The 17,126-nt window shown below is 35.7% G+C and overlaps 1 protein-coding gene across 1 annotated transcript in view; it reads left to right on the top strand.

The window, feature by feature from the left end:
* Positions 1-17,126, top strand: part of LOC128745938 (glutathione hydrolase 1 proenzyme-like) — a 322,529-nt gene that overhangs the window by 185,086 nt on the left and 120,317 nt on the right. Inside the window, exons 7-8 of the mRNA XM_053842999.1 lie at positions 2,583-2,628; positions 2,688-2,857. Coding sequence (XP_053698974.1) covers positions 2,583-2,628; positions 2,688-2,857 — 216 coding nt within the window. The remainder of the gene's footprint in view (positions 1-2,582; positions 2,629-2,687; positions 2,858-17,126) is intronic.

A 17,126-nucleotide genomic window follows, 5' to 3' on the forward strand; every position in this document is an offset into this window, starting at 1 on the left:
ATCGCCTCGTTCTCAGAGATGGCCAAACCGATTTATGCGCTATTAGTCTCATTTGAAAGGTAATATATCCTAATAGATCACTATTGATTGATTTTTTGATAGGACGTTTAATTTGAAAGTTATGAGCAACCGTATACACCACACCAAAATTAACAATAATTTATAATGGTTTTAACTAAGATTATTTACCTAATTTCAATTATTTTAATATCAAACGAGAGGTTTTGACACTACGAATATATATGCAAAATTTCATAAGAATTGGTTTTACCGGTCAAAAGATATTAAACCTCGAACACTCGCGCCAACTTTTGTAACACGGTTACTCGCGCACACTATAGCCCCAAACCAAAGAAAACATGCGAACTAAAGTTTTGATTGAGAAAACTTGGTTTTAGATTTATCGAACCTTTGTAAGAGTTTCTAGAAATTGAAAGCTCTATCGTCTAGTGGAATTTAAATTTTGATTAATCCCCCTAAAAGTGAAATAAAAAAATATTTTTCTGCAGTGTCAATGTATCACATTGATGTGTTCTGCAAAGTTATAGAGCATATTACTACAAGAAATTTTGCTAAAGACAATAACCTTCTATCTCTGCAGCGAAGATAGAAAAATCTTATTTATTGTATATGATTTTGTAAAATCAGTTTTTCTATTTTTGCTCTTTTTGTAATTGTTGTCTGGCTTTTTCATATACTACAAAATTGTACAAATAGTAAAAATACACAACTTTGCTGAAAATAGTATACCTCTATGTTTGCTTGTTTAGGAACTGTTTAGGAACTTTGATTATAAAAAATACTCTAATAACTTGAATACCAGCAGACGGATACATTTAAAACATTTTACATTTGCTGATAGTTTTGCTGCATACAGACACCATTTTTCCATATGAAGAAACAAGAGAAAATTCAAGTTGGGGCGAAATTCTGGTGCACCTCACATGCTGATTGCTTCGTTTCTGTGATGGCGGTTTATGCTGATCTATTTTCCCAACAATTTAAATTATTAATGCATTGAATGATTATGATATTTTGCTCATAATAAGTTTATTGGAGAATATACGTTAGTTAAACAACGATTTGTAATTTTATAACAATATGGCGTAGGAATACCTACACGTGTTGTACAAAATACAACAGCGTGAGTAACCGGAGGTTAATAAAAATTGATGAAAATTATTCAAGAAAACTCTATTGATTTGATTCACATAGAATGGCATTACAGAAAATTATGCATAGTTCAAAAACCTATAAACTAGACCTTTACTAGGCAATGTATATGTTAAAGAATAAGATTTCCTCTCACAACTTACTTTTATTTGCACTTACTCAGATTAATAACAACCTACTTATCCTTACTCAGCAATTTCACGAAAAAAGGATCTATCAAAATTTGTAAACTTATTAAATTTTCAAAAATTTTATGTAAACCAACGCACTACGCAACGTTAACCAATAGACGAAGGCGTGTCGATTTCTATCTCAAATAGCAAGTAAGACCGTATAACAAAGGTTCCTTTCACCACTAGGTGGATTAAATCGGGTTTTTAGATGAACTATCGAACATTTTCAGTTCAATTACATAATATTTATACCAGTAAAGCTTTAAAATAAAACCGAAAAGGACTAAACCAAGGGGCCCCAAAAAAGAAGCCCATATGCACAGCTTGTGAGGGAACAAACAGTCACATTTTGGTTACACCTAAATGATGTTAATTGAATTTGGAAAGTCAAATTTGATATAATCAAGCAAATATGCAACTGGAATTCAAACAATAAAGTGTTGTGGTTATTATAACGTAGCTATCTCTTATGAGTAGCTCTACTGAATTCGGCATGATAGAACAAACAGATCATAATCGTATTTTGGAGCTATTAAAAAATGGTTTATCCTAAATTACGTCTCGCAAGAATTGGATACAACGACTTATTCAACTACATTTCATTACAATAATGCTTTACAGCGTAATTGTTCACGATCTGTGTTTTATATAAATTATAAAGTCGCCCGTTGTGATCTGATTTTGTTGCGCTATTTTTGAATGAACCCTTCGTACAAATAGTGTTTTTGATTGCTCCTTGCAATGCTTTAACATTGCTGTATATTAACTTACACAATTTACTATTATTTTATGCTTTTTAATCAAATTTGAATATAGGTCCCACTTGTCCCGGTACATGGGGCCATGGGACCTATCGCCATAATTTTGAAAATTCTCCTCCAGATTCCTTTCATGTAAATTGATAGGCCTTTTTCGTAATTAATCCATCGAAGTGATACCACTGAAGAGTTTCTGTGCTGAAAGCATTTTGAAATAATCATAGGTATAGAAAACACAGTGGAATAAACCCAAACTATGCATTTTTTAGGTCCCAATTGCCCCGGTGTACCTTATCCATTAACCAATAAATTTAAGCTTTTGCGTAGATAAAAATAAAAGAAATTTATTCTATAATGGTCGCTTCTTTTTCTGCCATAGGGTAATTCGCGCATTTTGGATAGCACGCTACGTGTGTTTTATTTTGGACCATTTGATTTTACCGTGAATGATTAACAAATTACTATTTTTATGTTTTAGGGCCCACGGGAGATGCGGTATCTGTAACCAGCTCAGTAAATTTCTAGTATGTTTCCACTAAAAAAAATTAATAAATAATATGCATCTTCACTTAAACGTTTTTAGTTTCGGAGCAGGATTATCTGGCAAGCGAACTGGAATCATTGTTAACAGTGGCATGGATGATTTTTCGTCCCCTGGACTGAAAAACTATTTTGGGTTACCCGGTACTGAATGTAACTATATAAGACCCCAAAAAAGAGCTCTGTCCTCGATGTCCCCAACAATCATTGTAGGTATGTATTCAAATTTTACCTGTTGGTTTCAGTTTACATGAATAAGTTCAGCGCATAATCAGGAATCTACACACGATTAACTGCAAATAAATAAATAAATAAATAAATAAATAAATAAATAAATAAATAAATAAATAAATAAATAAATAAATAAATAAATAAATAAATAAATAAATAAATAAATAAATAAATAAATAAATAAATAAATAAATAAATAAATAAATAAATAAATAAATAAATAAATAAATAAATAAATAAATAAATAAATAAATAAATAAATAAATAAATAAATAAATAAATAAATAAATAAATAAATAAATAAATAAATAAATAAATAAATAAATAAATAAATAAATAAATAAATAAATAAATAAATAAATAAATAAATAAATAAATAAATAAATAAATAAATAAATAAATAAATAAATAAATAAATAAATAAATAAATAAATAAAAAAATAAATAAATAAATAAATAAATAAATAAATCTATACCTATAAAGAAGGATTTCTGTCTGTCTGTCTGTCTGTCTGTCTGTCTGTCTGTCCGTATGTTCCTTATAGAATCGAAAACTACTGAACAAATCGGCATTAAAATATGCATGTAGAGGTTTCTTGGGGCCAGAAAAGGTTTTAGTGATGGTTAGAGACCCCTCCCCCCACTAAGAGGGGGGGCTCCCATACAAATGAAACACAAATTTCTGCATAACTCGAGAACTAATCAAGCAAATAGAACAAAATTTGGCATGTGGGTGTTTTTGGTGACAAGAATTTATTCTATGGTAAATTGAGACCCCTCCCCTCTTTATAAGGGGAATTATAACTCCTCTCCTCTTTAAAAGGGGGGGCTTCCATACAAATTTCCTCATAACTCGAGAACTAATCCAGCAAATGGAACCAAATTTGGCATGTGAAGGTTTTCGAGGACAAGAATATTTTTTATAGTAAATTAGGACCCCTCCCCACTTTAAGAGGGGGGGCTCCTATACAAACGAAATACAAATTTCCTCATAACTCGAGAACTAATCAAGCAAATGGAACAAAATTTGGCACGTGGGTGTTTTTGGAGACAAAAATTTTTTCTATGATGAATTGGGACCCCTCCTCACTTTAGGAGGGGGGGCTCCTATACAAATGAAATACAAATTTCCTCATAACTCGAGAGCTAATCAAGCAAATGAAACCAAATTTGGCATGTGAAAGTTTTCGAGGGCAAGAATATTTTCTATGGTGAATTAGGACCCCTCCCAACTTTAAGAGGGGGGGGCTCCCATACAAACAAAATACAAATTTCCTCATAACTCGAGAACTAATCAAGGAAATGGAACCAAATTTGGCACGTGGGTGTTTTTGGAGACAAAAATTTTTTCTATGATGAATTGGGACCCCTACCCACTTTAGGAGGGGGGGCTCCTATACAAATGAAATTCAAATTTCCTCATAACTCGAGAACTAATCAAGCAAATGGAACCAAATTTATCATGTGGGTTTTTTGTAGGCAAGAATATTTTCTATGGTATATTTTCTATGGATTTCCCCACTTTAAGAGGGGGGCTCCTATACAAATGAAAAACAAATTTCCTCATAACTCGAGAACTAATCAAGCAAATGGAACCAAATTTGACATGTAAGTGGTTTTGGACGCAAGATTTTTTTCTATGGTGAATTGAGACCCCTCTCTTCTTTAGAAAGCGAGTTATGGCCCATCTCCCCTTTTAAGAGGGGAGCTCCCATACAAATGAAATTCAAATTTCCTTATAACTTGAGAACTAATCAAGCAAATGGAACCAAATTTGGCATGTGGGAGATTTTGGAGTCTTGAATTTATTTTACGATAGTTAGAGACCTCTCACCCCTGTGGTAGGGGGATATGGACTCTCATACAAATAAAACAGAAATTTTTGCAAAACTCAAAAACTAATCGAACTCGAGAAATTCGAGACTCTTCCATAAAACATTAGTCAATACAAGACCACAAAAACTATCTATAGTAACACTAGATCATTCAGGACGAGACGGTCGCGAGTGTTGCCGGTGATCCGCCGTCGGAAGCGCCGCCCACTGGGGGGCTTGCAAAACTCAAGATTGTGACAAAGATCATCCGAGATTCATGATTTATGTACAACACAGGTTAATTTGTGGCAATACGAAGTTTGTCGGGTCAGCTAGTAAATAAATAAATAAATAAATAAATAAATAAATAAGTAATTAAAGCTATCGAGATCAATAAGGTGGGCAGGAATATTTTCAGCAGCACGCATAGCACTCTCATGTGAAAAAGATTCAGCGACGAAAACCGAGGAGAAAAACTTTGCAAAAAGCTCACATGCAGCAGATCCCAAGTTTGATCATAATCAAAATACACATCAGTAGTAGTTGAGCAACATTTACATTTTGAATTTACAAAATTCCAAAATTTACTCGAACTAGCAAATCATCTTGAAATCTCAAAACATAACATTTGTAAAGACTGGAATTCAACCTACAGTATTCATAGCTGGAACGTAAATAAGTCATTTATGCTGCGGTAGAGCTCCAACGGCGCAGCTTGCATTTTGCGTACGTTTTAATTCTCTCAAACGACGGTCACTTACAGAGACTATCCAGCTCGTAAAAAGCCATAATGGCGGACGTGTTCATAATATTTGAACAACATTTTTGACATTTCCCCAATACGTCGCATGTTTTCTTTCCGTACATTTCTTTAGTTTTACCGTGAGAGAGAGAGAGAGAGAGAGAGAGAGAGAGAGAGAGAGAGAGAGAGAGAGAGAGAGAGAGCAATAATGTACGAAATGTAAACAAAACTATCCAGCTTTTTACGAGCCATAATGGCGGACGTGTTCGTAGTATTTGAACATCATTTTTGACACAGTAATACATCACATGTTTTCTTTCTGCAAGTTCCTTTGGTTTTGCCGTGAACGTGCGGAAACAAAACGTGCGATGTATTGCTAGCGTACTATGCGTACCCGAACCAACCCACATCACTCTTCACGTAAACAAAACTGTACATAACAGCACAAAACAAAGCAGGCAATCAACCGAAGTACATAGTGCACGCCGAAGGCAAGTGCATCCAATTCATAAGCGAGCGCGTTTCCGCTGATTTGCTTTCACTAGCCGTGGTGGCCGGTGTGTGCTCAGGACTCAAATTACAACCAAACAAATTGAACACAAAGCATTCCCATACTGTCCCGGTAGTCTATCTCTTTTTAGCCGTAAGAACCTATTAGAATAAGCCAAATATCGATCTGCGTTATCGATTATTTTGAGCCACAAAATGCCTATAAAAAGAAATGTGTTTTTGGAATAAAGCAGCCATTCTACACACGAACACTAAGTTGTCAACGCGACCCCTTTCTGGGCCATCGCCAAATTGATGACCCGTTCCATAGGGTAACCCCACAGCCAATTGGTTGATACGGGCCGCTACCCGGCTAAGTTGGTCTGTTAGTTTGATTTCCGCCTCGTTTACAATCCGCGCGTTTCAGTAGTGCCGACGAACCTCACATGGCGACACGTAACGTCTAGCCCCAATCTTCGGATACAAGTGTGTGATGCTGTCTGATTCACCGGCGGAACCGCCGCAGAAATTATTAAAATCACGCCTAGCCTGATTTTTCAGTATGACGGCAACGGCGAAAAACTGCAGCACTTAGCGCACTCCAAACGATGGTCACGAGAGACACCGAAAAAACAGCTATCCAAATTGTTTTATCCAAATTGGAACATTCAACACAGTTACCTAACACAAAGGTATTACATTTCATGAAACGGAACCAGCCAAGACCTTACCCACGATACGACAACAGAAACACGACACTGGCTCATACAGAAACAACTTTCGTGCCAGCAGTGACATGAAGTAACTGGACCCTGTACAACAACAACAAACACGTCAATCGATTCAGCCAAACCAGCAGCTGATACATATATAGGCAGATTCATCATTATGGTTACAGCCACGAATTAACTATAAGACAACAACATGAACCCGAAAGAAGAGGAAGTCTACGCGGAACTAGGAAAGCTCCTCGAAGACGTACTAGAGGAGCTTGGGAAAGAGAATCCAAAGCAGCAATCATGGACCAACAACGAACCGGCACACGACAAAGCACACGAGTGAATATGAATTATGCGTGAGTGAAATTCTTCTTATGGGTAATTGATCTTGAATGGACCTATTTAGCGCTTTTTAACACCACCACTCGCACTCCTGCTCAATTTACTCGTCATTTATAAATAATATGTGGTGATGTTACTATTTGTTGGAAAGTACCACCTTTTTTCTACATTATCAGTACTTTAAAAATGTATAATTGATGAAACTTTTATTAAATATATCGTTTTTTGCCAAAGCCTTTTTTTGATCTTGAATGGACCCAACATGATCTTGAATTGGACCTATTTTTGATTTTGGAATGGACCTAAATTAGGATTGTCATAGTTTCTTCCATTTCTCCTTGAAGATAGTCGTTCAAAAAAATCATGAATTGTGGTACCATGGATTGGCGCTGGGGGGCTTATCCGAATTGAAAAATTCCAAAACGACATGAAAGAACATTAAATTATCTCGTGTTTGATCCATCCTTTTTTAGAATTCGAACACATAACAAAATGGCGGACATTGAAACATAAAAGTATGGTTTTTAAGCAAAAAAATTGACTTTAAACATTTCTAAAAAATTCAAAAATTACAATATCAAGAAAAGGATGGGTCAAACACTAGATAACTTTGTTTGCTTTCAAACAAAAAAAGAATCATAAGAATTGCTTGAGCCGTTCTTGAGATATTTATGGTACCGACTTTCAAAACCTGATTTCGAGAAAAACGACGTTGAAGTTTTTACTCGTTGTTTAATCGCTCCAGACATGCGCGGTACAAATAGCTGTAACTTTGTCAATATTTGGAATTCATGCAAACGACTTCAAACACATATGGTCAAAATGTTAATCTTTCGAAATAATCAATAAAAAAATTTAGGTTTTAAAAAATTGAATAGGTACTATGCCCCCTTAACAGAATGCAGTTAGTATCCCTCTTATCTTTTGATCCATCTTATCTTTTAATCAATGATGGTTAAAATTTTTGTACAATACTGAGAAAAAATTAAGTTTATATTGTTTTAAGCATAAAATGACATATGTTAGCTAACTAATTAGGAAGACTTTTTAGTTTCAAAACTAGAGGCTACAATGTACAAACACTATGAAGCAACTACGAAAAAGGATGAGTGATAGTTAGTTTTATCAATATAATTAAGTTTTTATTTAGGCTATAAATCAAGCCTACTTCCAATATCCCGTGCTTATAGATTAATTATAAACGGAGATACTATAGTGACAACAAGCAGTTTTATGGAATATACAACGGCGTGTTCGTTAGTGGTAGGCAATGATAGCTACCGCCAGTGATGTCTCGGTGCGCAAAACTAGGTCCATTCTAAAATCAATACTAGGTCCATTCAAGATCAAAAAAGGAGGTTAACATTTTTAAGGAATTTGAAGATTTTACTGGTTTTACTGAACTTTTAAATAGCTAAATTGAAATTACACATATTTTAGCATCATTTTAAGAGTATTGTTTTATTTCAAACCAGAAGGGTTCCGGGTAGTAACAGTTTGAAAATACTCTATGGTGACTGCCAAAACGCTGAAAAACAGCTACTTTTAAATACGCGGCAATAAAGTAGTTTTGGCTATAATTATAATTTAATTTTAGTATATTTACGTTCAGAAATGATTAAAGATAAACATAAAAGCTAAATACAGTACAAAGACTTGATAATTATATCCTAAAATTCTTATTTAAAAATAGGTCCATTCAAGATCAGAATTCGACTAGGTCCATTTCAAAATCATTTACCCTATTGTATAATTTTTTTTATCTAAACTTTTTTAATTGAATGGATTAAAGCGAATTAAAATTAAAACAATTTTTTAAGATATTTAAAAATTGAATTTTTATAAAGAAATGTTGTTTATTAAAGTTTATATTAAGTATATGAATTTTTATCAAATTAATTAAAATAAATTAAAAAGATTATAATAATAAATAATCAATTTTGTAGCGCACAAGTGCCTTGAAAAACAAGACTTATATTTTTGCAATATGATTGATTAAATAAAATAACATTACATTATGAATGTATGAAAAAAAAAATTAAATGAAGAGGCCTAAATCATAAAAGACCCAGAACAGCTCAGCGAATGCATAAATTTTACTATAAATTTTTTTTCAGCTTACATTATTTTTAATTGAAAGCATAACATACAATTTAAATTATAAATGGTTAACACTAGAACCATTTACAATTTTTATAATGGATAACAATAGAACCATTGACAGGAAGGAAAGTCTTAGGAAGCCAGAATGCAATTCGAATCAATTTGCAATCAGGTTATCCAGAAGGATTTCCCGAAATATTATGTTATTATACATATTTATTACCACTAACGTGGATTTCCATAAAACTCTCCTTGCACATTAATAAGGAAACTGCAAAAATTTCTAATCCCAGTGCGGAGACAGTCCTAATTATTTGATCAATCTGCCTGCTGCACGCTATAAGGAAATCGTAAAATTACCATTTCCAGTGCGAAGGTCGATTTATTTATCTTACCCAACCAACAATTCCCTTTCCCGTACTTGATGCACATAAAAAGAAAATCGTCACAGTACCATTACCAGTGCCAAGACATTTATTAATAGCTGAGCGAACAAGCTAAAAATCCTCAGCATTCCCCTAACCACTTTTTAAACCTTTTTTTGATTATTTTATTACCCCACAACTTTTTATTTTAAGAGCTACGCAAATAAGCGAAGTCTGCCTTGTCATGCGAAAAGGCAAAAAATCCATGACAAAGGCATAGAATATAAGAAAACGAAAAATAAACAATTTATATCTGGTAGCATATATGATGAGAAAAATATAGGTTCACACTACGGTATCGAAGCATAACTAACAAATGAATAATAACATTTTAGCCAGATGCCCGGGATATAACAATCAGCGCTGACATTAGTGTCCGTTGGAAAATATTGTTAAATACTAGTTAAGGCACAGGCTCTAGCGCTCTCGTGACCTATGATGGATTTTTTGTTCCCCGGATGCCTGGCACACAGATGACCAAATGTATTAAAATATAATGGAAGTCAATCAAGGTTGCTTTTCTGAAGAAATCGCAAAGAAAGATTGCTATTTCTGTAGACCTCTAAAATGAGGCCAAAACTAATTTGCCGTAATAGTAAATTGTTTTAATTCAAAAAGCTGCTGGGTACGATGATATAAGGTTTTCATTATTATTTATCAAGAAACAAATTGAATTAAATAAAAATTTATATTTTTTCATACATTAAAAATTTTTAATAGAATACAATTGTTGGTCAAAACAATGTTAGTATTTAGTTCTAAGAAGTAATAGAAATCCAAGAGCAAAATTGCACAATAGAAGTTCTAACATCAAATACAACGAATACTGTACACAAAAATAGAGTTATTAAAATGTAATTAGGAACAAATACCACATAGCAACATCAAACTACAATACTTACTTTACTTACTTTACTTTACTTTAGTGGCAACGGTCCGTTACCGATCCTGCGCCGAACGAATTATGGTCCTCCAGTACCGTCGGTCCTGGGCTGCCGTTCTCCAATCCCCACGAACACCAGCCGAACGTGTATCGTCTTCAACAGCACACCCCCACCGGGTACGGGGTCTGCCTCGGAGTCTACGGCCTCTTCCTGGTTCTCTGCTGAAAATAGTTTTGGCTACTCTTTCATCGGGCATTCTGGCCACGTGTCCAGCCCACCGCAGCCTGTCACATTGCACTACCTTCACTATATCAGCATGTTTGTATACTTGGTACAGCTCGTGATTCAAGAGTCTGCGCCACACTCCATTTTCCATTTTGCCACCAAGTATAGATCGCAGAATTTTACGCTCAAAAACCCCAAGCACTCGTCGATCAGCTTCCTTTAGCGTCCATGATTCGTGTCCGTAAAGGGCCACCGGGAGGGTTAGTGTTCTGTAGAGCGCCAGTTTTGTGCGAATTTGCAAACTACGGGACTTCAGCTGGCTATGTAATCCGTAGAAAGCCCGATTCGCAGCTGCAACTCGTCGTTTCACTTCGCGGCTTACATCGTTGTCACATGTCACGAGTGTACCAAGGTATATAAATTCCTCCACTACTTCATATCGTTCCCCATCTAACTCCAGCTCGGCACCAACACCACTTGAGCTCCAACTTTCCCTACCAGCAACTGTGTACTTCGTTTTGGCGGTATTAATGGTAAGTCCCAATCTCGCAGCTTCCCTTTTAAAGGGCCTGAAGGCCTCTTCCACTGATCTACGGTTGATTCCGATGATATCGACGTCATCCGCAAAACCAAGAAGCATGTGAGATTTCGTCATGATAGTTCCATTCCTTTCCATGTTTGCTCTTCGTAATGCACCTTCCAAGGCAATGTTGAATAGCAGATTAGAGAGTGCATCCCCTTGCTTCAGTCCATCCAACGTCACAAAAGCAGCTGAGGTCTCACCCGCTATTCTAACGCATGATTTGGATCCGTCCAGCGTCGCACGAATCAGCGCAACTAGTTTCGTCGGAAAACCATGTTCTAGCATTATCTTCCACAGCTCATGTCGTTTAACTGAATCGTACGCCGCTTTAAAGTCCACAAACAGATGGTGTGTCTGCAAGTTGTACTCCCGGAACTTGTCTAGCAACTGGCGCATGGTAAACAGCTGATCCGTCGTGGAGCGACCCTCACGAAAACCAGCTTGGTACTCGCCGACGAAGGACTCCGCTAACGGTCTCAGTCTGCAGAACAGGATACGGGAAAGCACCTTGTAGGCAGAATTGAGCAATGTAATTCCTCGATAGTTTTACCTTTGTTATACAATATAACAAAGGTTTAGGAATTGGTCGAAAAACACGAAGTTGATCCAAGGCCCGGAGGGCCGTGTCACATATACCAATCGATCAGGTTCGACGAATGAGCAATGTCTGTGTGTGTGTGTGTGTGTGTGTGTGTGTGTGTGTGTGTGTGTGTGTGTGTGTGTGTGTGTGTGTGTGTGTGTGTGTGTGTGTGTGTGTGTGTGTGTGTGTGTGTGTGTGTGTGTGTGTGTGTGTGTGTGTGTGTGTGTGTGTGTGTGTGTGTGTGTGTGTGTGTGTGTGTGTGTGTGTGTATGTGTGTATGTGTGTGCGCTTCAATTTTCAATCGCCTATTTCTCGGAGATGGCTGGACCGATTCGTCTGCTATAACTTTTATTTGAAAGGTATTATTACCTAGTATATCACTATTAAATTGTTTCGTGGTCCGACTTTTGATTTAAAAGTTATAAGTAAAACCTGATTTAATCCACCTAGTGGTGAAAGGAACCTTTGTTATACGGTCTTACTTGCTCTTTGAGATAGAAATCGACACGTCTTCGGAAAATAATTCATCTATTGGTTAACGTTGCATTGTGCGTTGGTTTACATAAAATTTTTGAAAATTGAATAAGTTTACAAAATTTGAACAAAATAGAAGTACTTATAAATTTTGATAGTTCCTTTTCTCGTGAAATTGCTGAGTAAGTTGTTACGGATGTGGATAAGTGCAAGTAAATGTAAGTTGTAAGAAGAAATATTATTCTTTCACATATACATTGCGTAGTAGAATTCTAGCTTATAGGTTTTTGAACTATACATAATTTCCTGTAATGCCATTCTATTCACATCAATAAAGTTTTCGTGAATAAATTTCATCAATTTTTATTGACCTTCGGTTACTCACGCTGTTGTATTTTGTACAACATGTGGAGGTTTTTGAATGCCATATTGTTATATAGTTACAAATCATTGTTTAACTATCGTATGTTCTTCAATAAACTTGTTATGAGCAAAACGTCAGAATTATTCGATGCATTAATACTTTAAATTGTTAGGGAAACATCAGCATAAACCGACAAAAAATCACAGGAACGAAGCAAACAGCATGTGAGGTATACCGCAATTGGCCTCAACTGGCATTTTCTCTCGTTTCTTCATATAGAAAAATGGTGTCTGTATGCAGCAAAACTATCAGCAAATGTAAAATGTTTAAAATGTATCCGTCTGTCGGTAGTCAAATAATTCGGAATCAAAATTAGGGTGTTTTTTAGATTCAAAGTTCTACAGATCCTAAACAAGCAGACATAAAGGTATACTATATTCAGTGAAGTTGTGTATTTTTACTATTTGTACAACGTTGTAATACATGAAAACGTCATACAACAATTACAAAAAGAGCTGAAATAGAAAAACTGATTTTACAAATGCATTTTACAATAAATAAGATTTCTCTATCTTCGCTGAAGAGACAGAAGGTTACTGTCTTCAGCAAAATTTCTTGTAATAATATGCTCTAAAACATTGCAGAACACATCAATGTGTTAATAAATAAATAACAAATAACATCCAAGTGTTATATTGAAACTGAAGAAAAATAATTTTTTTATTTTACTTTTAGGGGAATTAGTCAAAATTTAAATTCTACCAGACGATAGAACATTCAATTTCAAAAAACTCTTCCAAAGGTTTGATAAACTTAAAACCAAGTTTTCCTAGTCAAAACTCTAGTGCGCACGTTTTCTTTGATTTTGGGCTATTGTGCGCGCGAGTAACTGTGTTACAAAAGTTAGCGCGAGTGTTCGAGGGTTAATATCTTTTGACCGGAAAAACCAATTCTTATGAAATTTTTCATATATATTCGTAGTGCTAAAACCTCTCGTTTGACATTAAAATAATTGAAATTAGGCAAATTAACTTGGTTAAAATCTTTATAAATTATAGTTAATTTTGGTGTGGTGAATACGGTTGCTCATAACTTTCAAACTAAACATCCAATCAAAAAACAATTCAATAGTGATCTATCCGGCTATATTACCCTTCAAATGAAACTAATAACGCATAAATCGGTTTGGACATCTCTGAGAAACAGGCGATCATTTGGACCTTGTCAAAACTGGTTTTTTAAGCGTAACTTTTAAACTGCATATTTGTTTTTGATGAAACCTGGTAGAAAGTTTAGCGATAGCAATAGCTTTCATTTGGTACTAAGATCATTCAAATTGGTTGTGTAGTTCCGGAAAAAACCGTGTCACGTTGTTTTCACATTTTTGCCTATAACTTTTAAATGAAACATCGTACCATGAAACAACTGAATTGGTGATATACTAGGCATAAATACCGTTCAAACAAAAGTAATAGCGGATGAATCGGTTCAGCCATCTTCGAGAAACAGGCGATAGAAAATGAGCTGCACACACATACATACACACACACACACACACACACACACACACACATACAGACATTGCTCAATTCGTCGAACCCTATCGATTGGTATAAGACACTTGGCCCTCCGGGCCTTGGTTCTATTTCGCGTTTTTCGACCAATTTCTAAACCTTTGTTATATAGTATAACAAAGGTAAAAATGTGAAAATTACGTGACACGATTTTCTCCGGAATCACATAACCGATTTCTTCGATCTTAGTACCGAATAAAAGCTCTTACTATTGCTAAACTTCACGCCAATTTTTATTGAAAACAAACAAGTGGTTTAAAAGTTAGCCTTAAAAAACCAGTTTTGACAAGGTTCAAATGATCGCCTGTTTCTCAGAGATGGCCAAACCGATTTACGCGCTATTAGTTTCATTTGGCAGGTAATATAGCCGGATAGATCACTATTGAATGGTTTTTTGATTGGATGTTTAATTTGAAAGTTATGAGTAATTGAATACACCACACCAAAATTAACAATAATTTATAATGATTTTAACTCAGATAAATAACCTAATTCCAATTATTTTAATATCAAACGAGAGGTTTTCACACCACGAATATATATGCAAAATTTCATAAGAATTGGTTTTACCGGTCAAAAGATATTAACCCTCGGACATTCGCGCCAACTTTTATAACACAGTTACTCGTGTGCACAATAGTCCAAAACCAAAGAAAACGTGCGCACTAGAGTTTTGACTAGGAAAACTTGGTTTTAAGTTTATCAAACCTTTGGAAGAGTTTCTTAAAATTGAAAGATCTATCGTCTGGTAGAATTTGAATTTTGATTAATCCCCCTAGAAGTGAAATAAAAAAATTATTTTCCTTCGGTTTCAATATAACACATCGATGCGTTCTGCAAAGTTTTAGAGCATATTATTACAAGAAATTTTGCTGAAGACAGTAACCTTCTATCTCTTCAACGAAGAGATCTTATTTATTATGTATGAATTTGCAAAATCAGTTTTTCTAATTTAGCTCTTTCTGTAATTGTTGTATGGCTCTTTCATGCATTACAAAGTTGTATAAATAATAAAAATACACAACTTTGCTGAACATAGTATACCTCTATGTTTGCTTGTTTACGAACTGTAGAACTTTGATTATAAACAATACCCTGATTTTGACCCCGAATTACTCGACTACCAACAGACGGATACATTTTAAACATTTTACATTTGCTGGTAGTTTTGCTGCACACAGACACCATTTTTCAATATCAAGAAACGAGAGAAAACTCCAGTTGGGGCCAATTGCGGTACACCTCATATGCTGCTTGCTTCGTTTCTGTGATGTCGGTTTATGCTAATCTTGTTTCCTAACAATTTAAACTATTAATGCATTGAATAATTCTGACATTTTGCTCATAACAAGTTTACCAAAGAATATTCGTTAGTATATACGTAATATATGATTTGTAACTTTATAACAATATGGCATTCAAAAACCTACATATGGTGTACAAAATACAACAACGTGAGTAACCGAAGGTTCATAAAAATTGATGAAATTTATTCAAGAAAACTTGATTGTAGTGAATCAAATAGAATGGCATTACAGGAAATTATGCATAGTTCAAAAACCTATAAACTAGACCTTTACTACGCAATGTATATGTTAAAAAATAATATTTCATCTTACAACTTACTTTTACTTGCCCTTACCCTCATTAGTAACAACTTACTCAGCAATTTCATGAGAAAAGAAATTATCAAAATTTATAAGTGCTTCTATTAGGTTCAAATTTTGTAGACTTATTCAATTTCCAAAAATTTCATGTGTTTGGTTTACACCTGTGTCGATTTCTATCTCAAATTGCAAGTAAGACCGTATAACAAAGGTTCCTTTCACTACTAGGTGGATTAAATCAGGTTTTTACACTCCATTCGATGTCCCTTTTTGAAAATTGGGCAAATGAGGCCATCCAACCACTCCTCCGGCATTTGTTCTTCCTCCCAGATCCTGACAATGATCCGGTGGATTGCTTCGTACTGCAGCTCGCTCCCCGCTTTTAGAAGTTCAGCCGGAATACCGTCCTTCCCAGCAGCCTTACCGTTTTTCAGCTCACTGATTGCCTTTTTAACCTCCTCCTGTGTTGGTGGCTCCACAGCTTGACCATCACTTACAATTTCTATCCTGTCCCTGCTGATCTCCGCATTTACCTCTCCATTCAATAGTGTCTGAAAGTGCTCCTTCCACCTGGCTGCTACCGCCGTTTTGTCGGTAATCATGTCACTATCATTGCACATCACAGGCATGGCAAAATTCCTGCATCTTACCGTTTTATAGAAACTCCGTATGTCGTTGCTGGCGTATCGCTCCTCTGCGCCGGCGAGCACGTGCTCCTCGTACTCGCGTTTCTTTAGACGATGGATTCTTTTTTCCGCAGCTCTAGTCTCTCTGTATCTCTCTCTCTGTTTTGACGCGTTGCCGCAGTGAGCATGCGACTCCTGGCCTGGTTCTTATTGTCTGTCACTCTCTGGCATTCGGCATCAAACCAGCTGTTACGCTGTCTTCCACGCGTCGTGCCTACCACCTCTCTCGCTGCTGTTTGGATGGCACCATGGATGTTCCTCCACAGCCCATTTATATCTTCTTCTTCTACCTGCTGTCCTGCGATTCGCTGGTCAAGCTTCCTGGCGTACTTCACTGCTACGCCGTCTGCCGTTAACCGCTGGATGTTGAAACGCAGCGTCCTCTCAGTGCGAGCTTTCGCCGTGTTCGACAGCCTTGCGCGAATCTTACTCACTACGAGATAGTGGTCAGAGTCGATATTTGGTCCACGAAAAGACCGTACATCGATAACGTCCGAAAAGTGTCGACCGTCAATCAAGATATGATCGATCTGAGAGCTAGAGTCTCCAGGTGTGTTTCCGAATATTCAAACGTGGAAAGTCGGTGCTACAGATGGCCATCCCTCTGGCCGTGGCAAAATTTATGAGCCTCAGACCGTTA

The sequence above is a fragment of the Sabethes cyaneus genome, chromosome 1 (genome assembly GCF_943734655.1).
Source record: "Sabethes cyaneus chromosome 1, idSabCyanKW18_F2, whole genome shotgun sequence".
Classification (NCBI taxonomy): Eukaryota; Metazoa; Arthropoda; class Insecta; order Diptera; family Culicidae; genus Sabethes; species Sabethes cyaneus.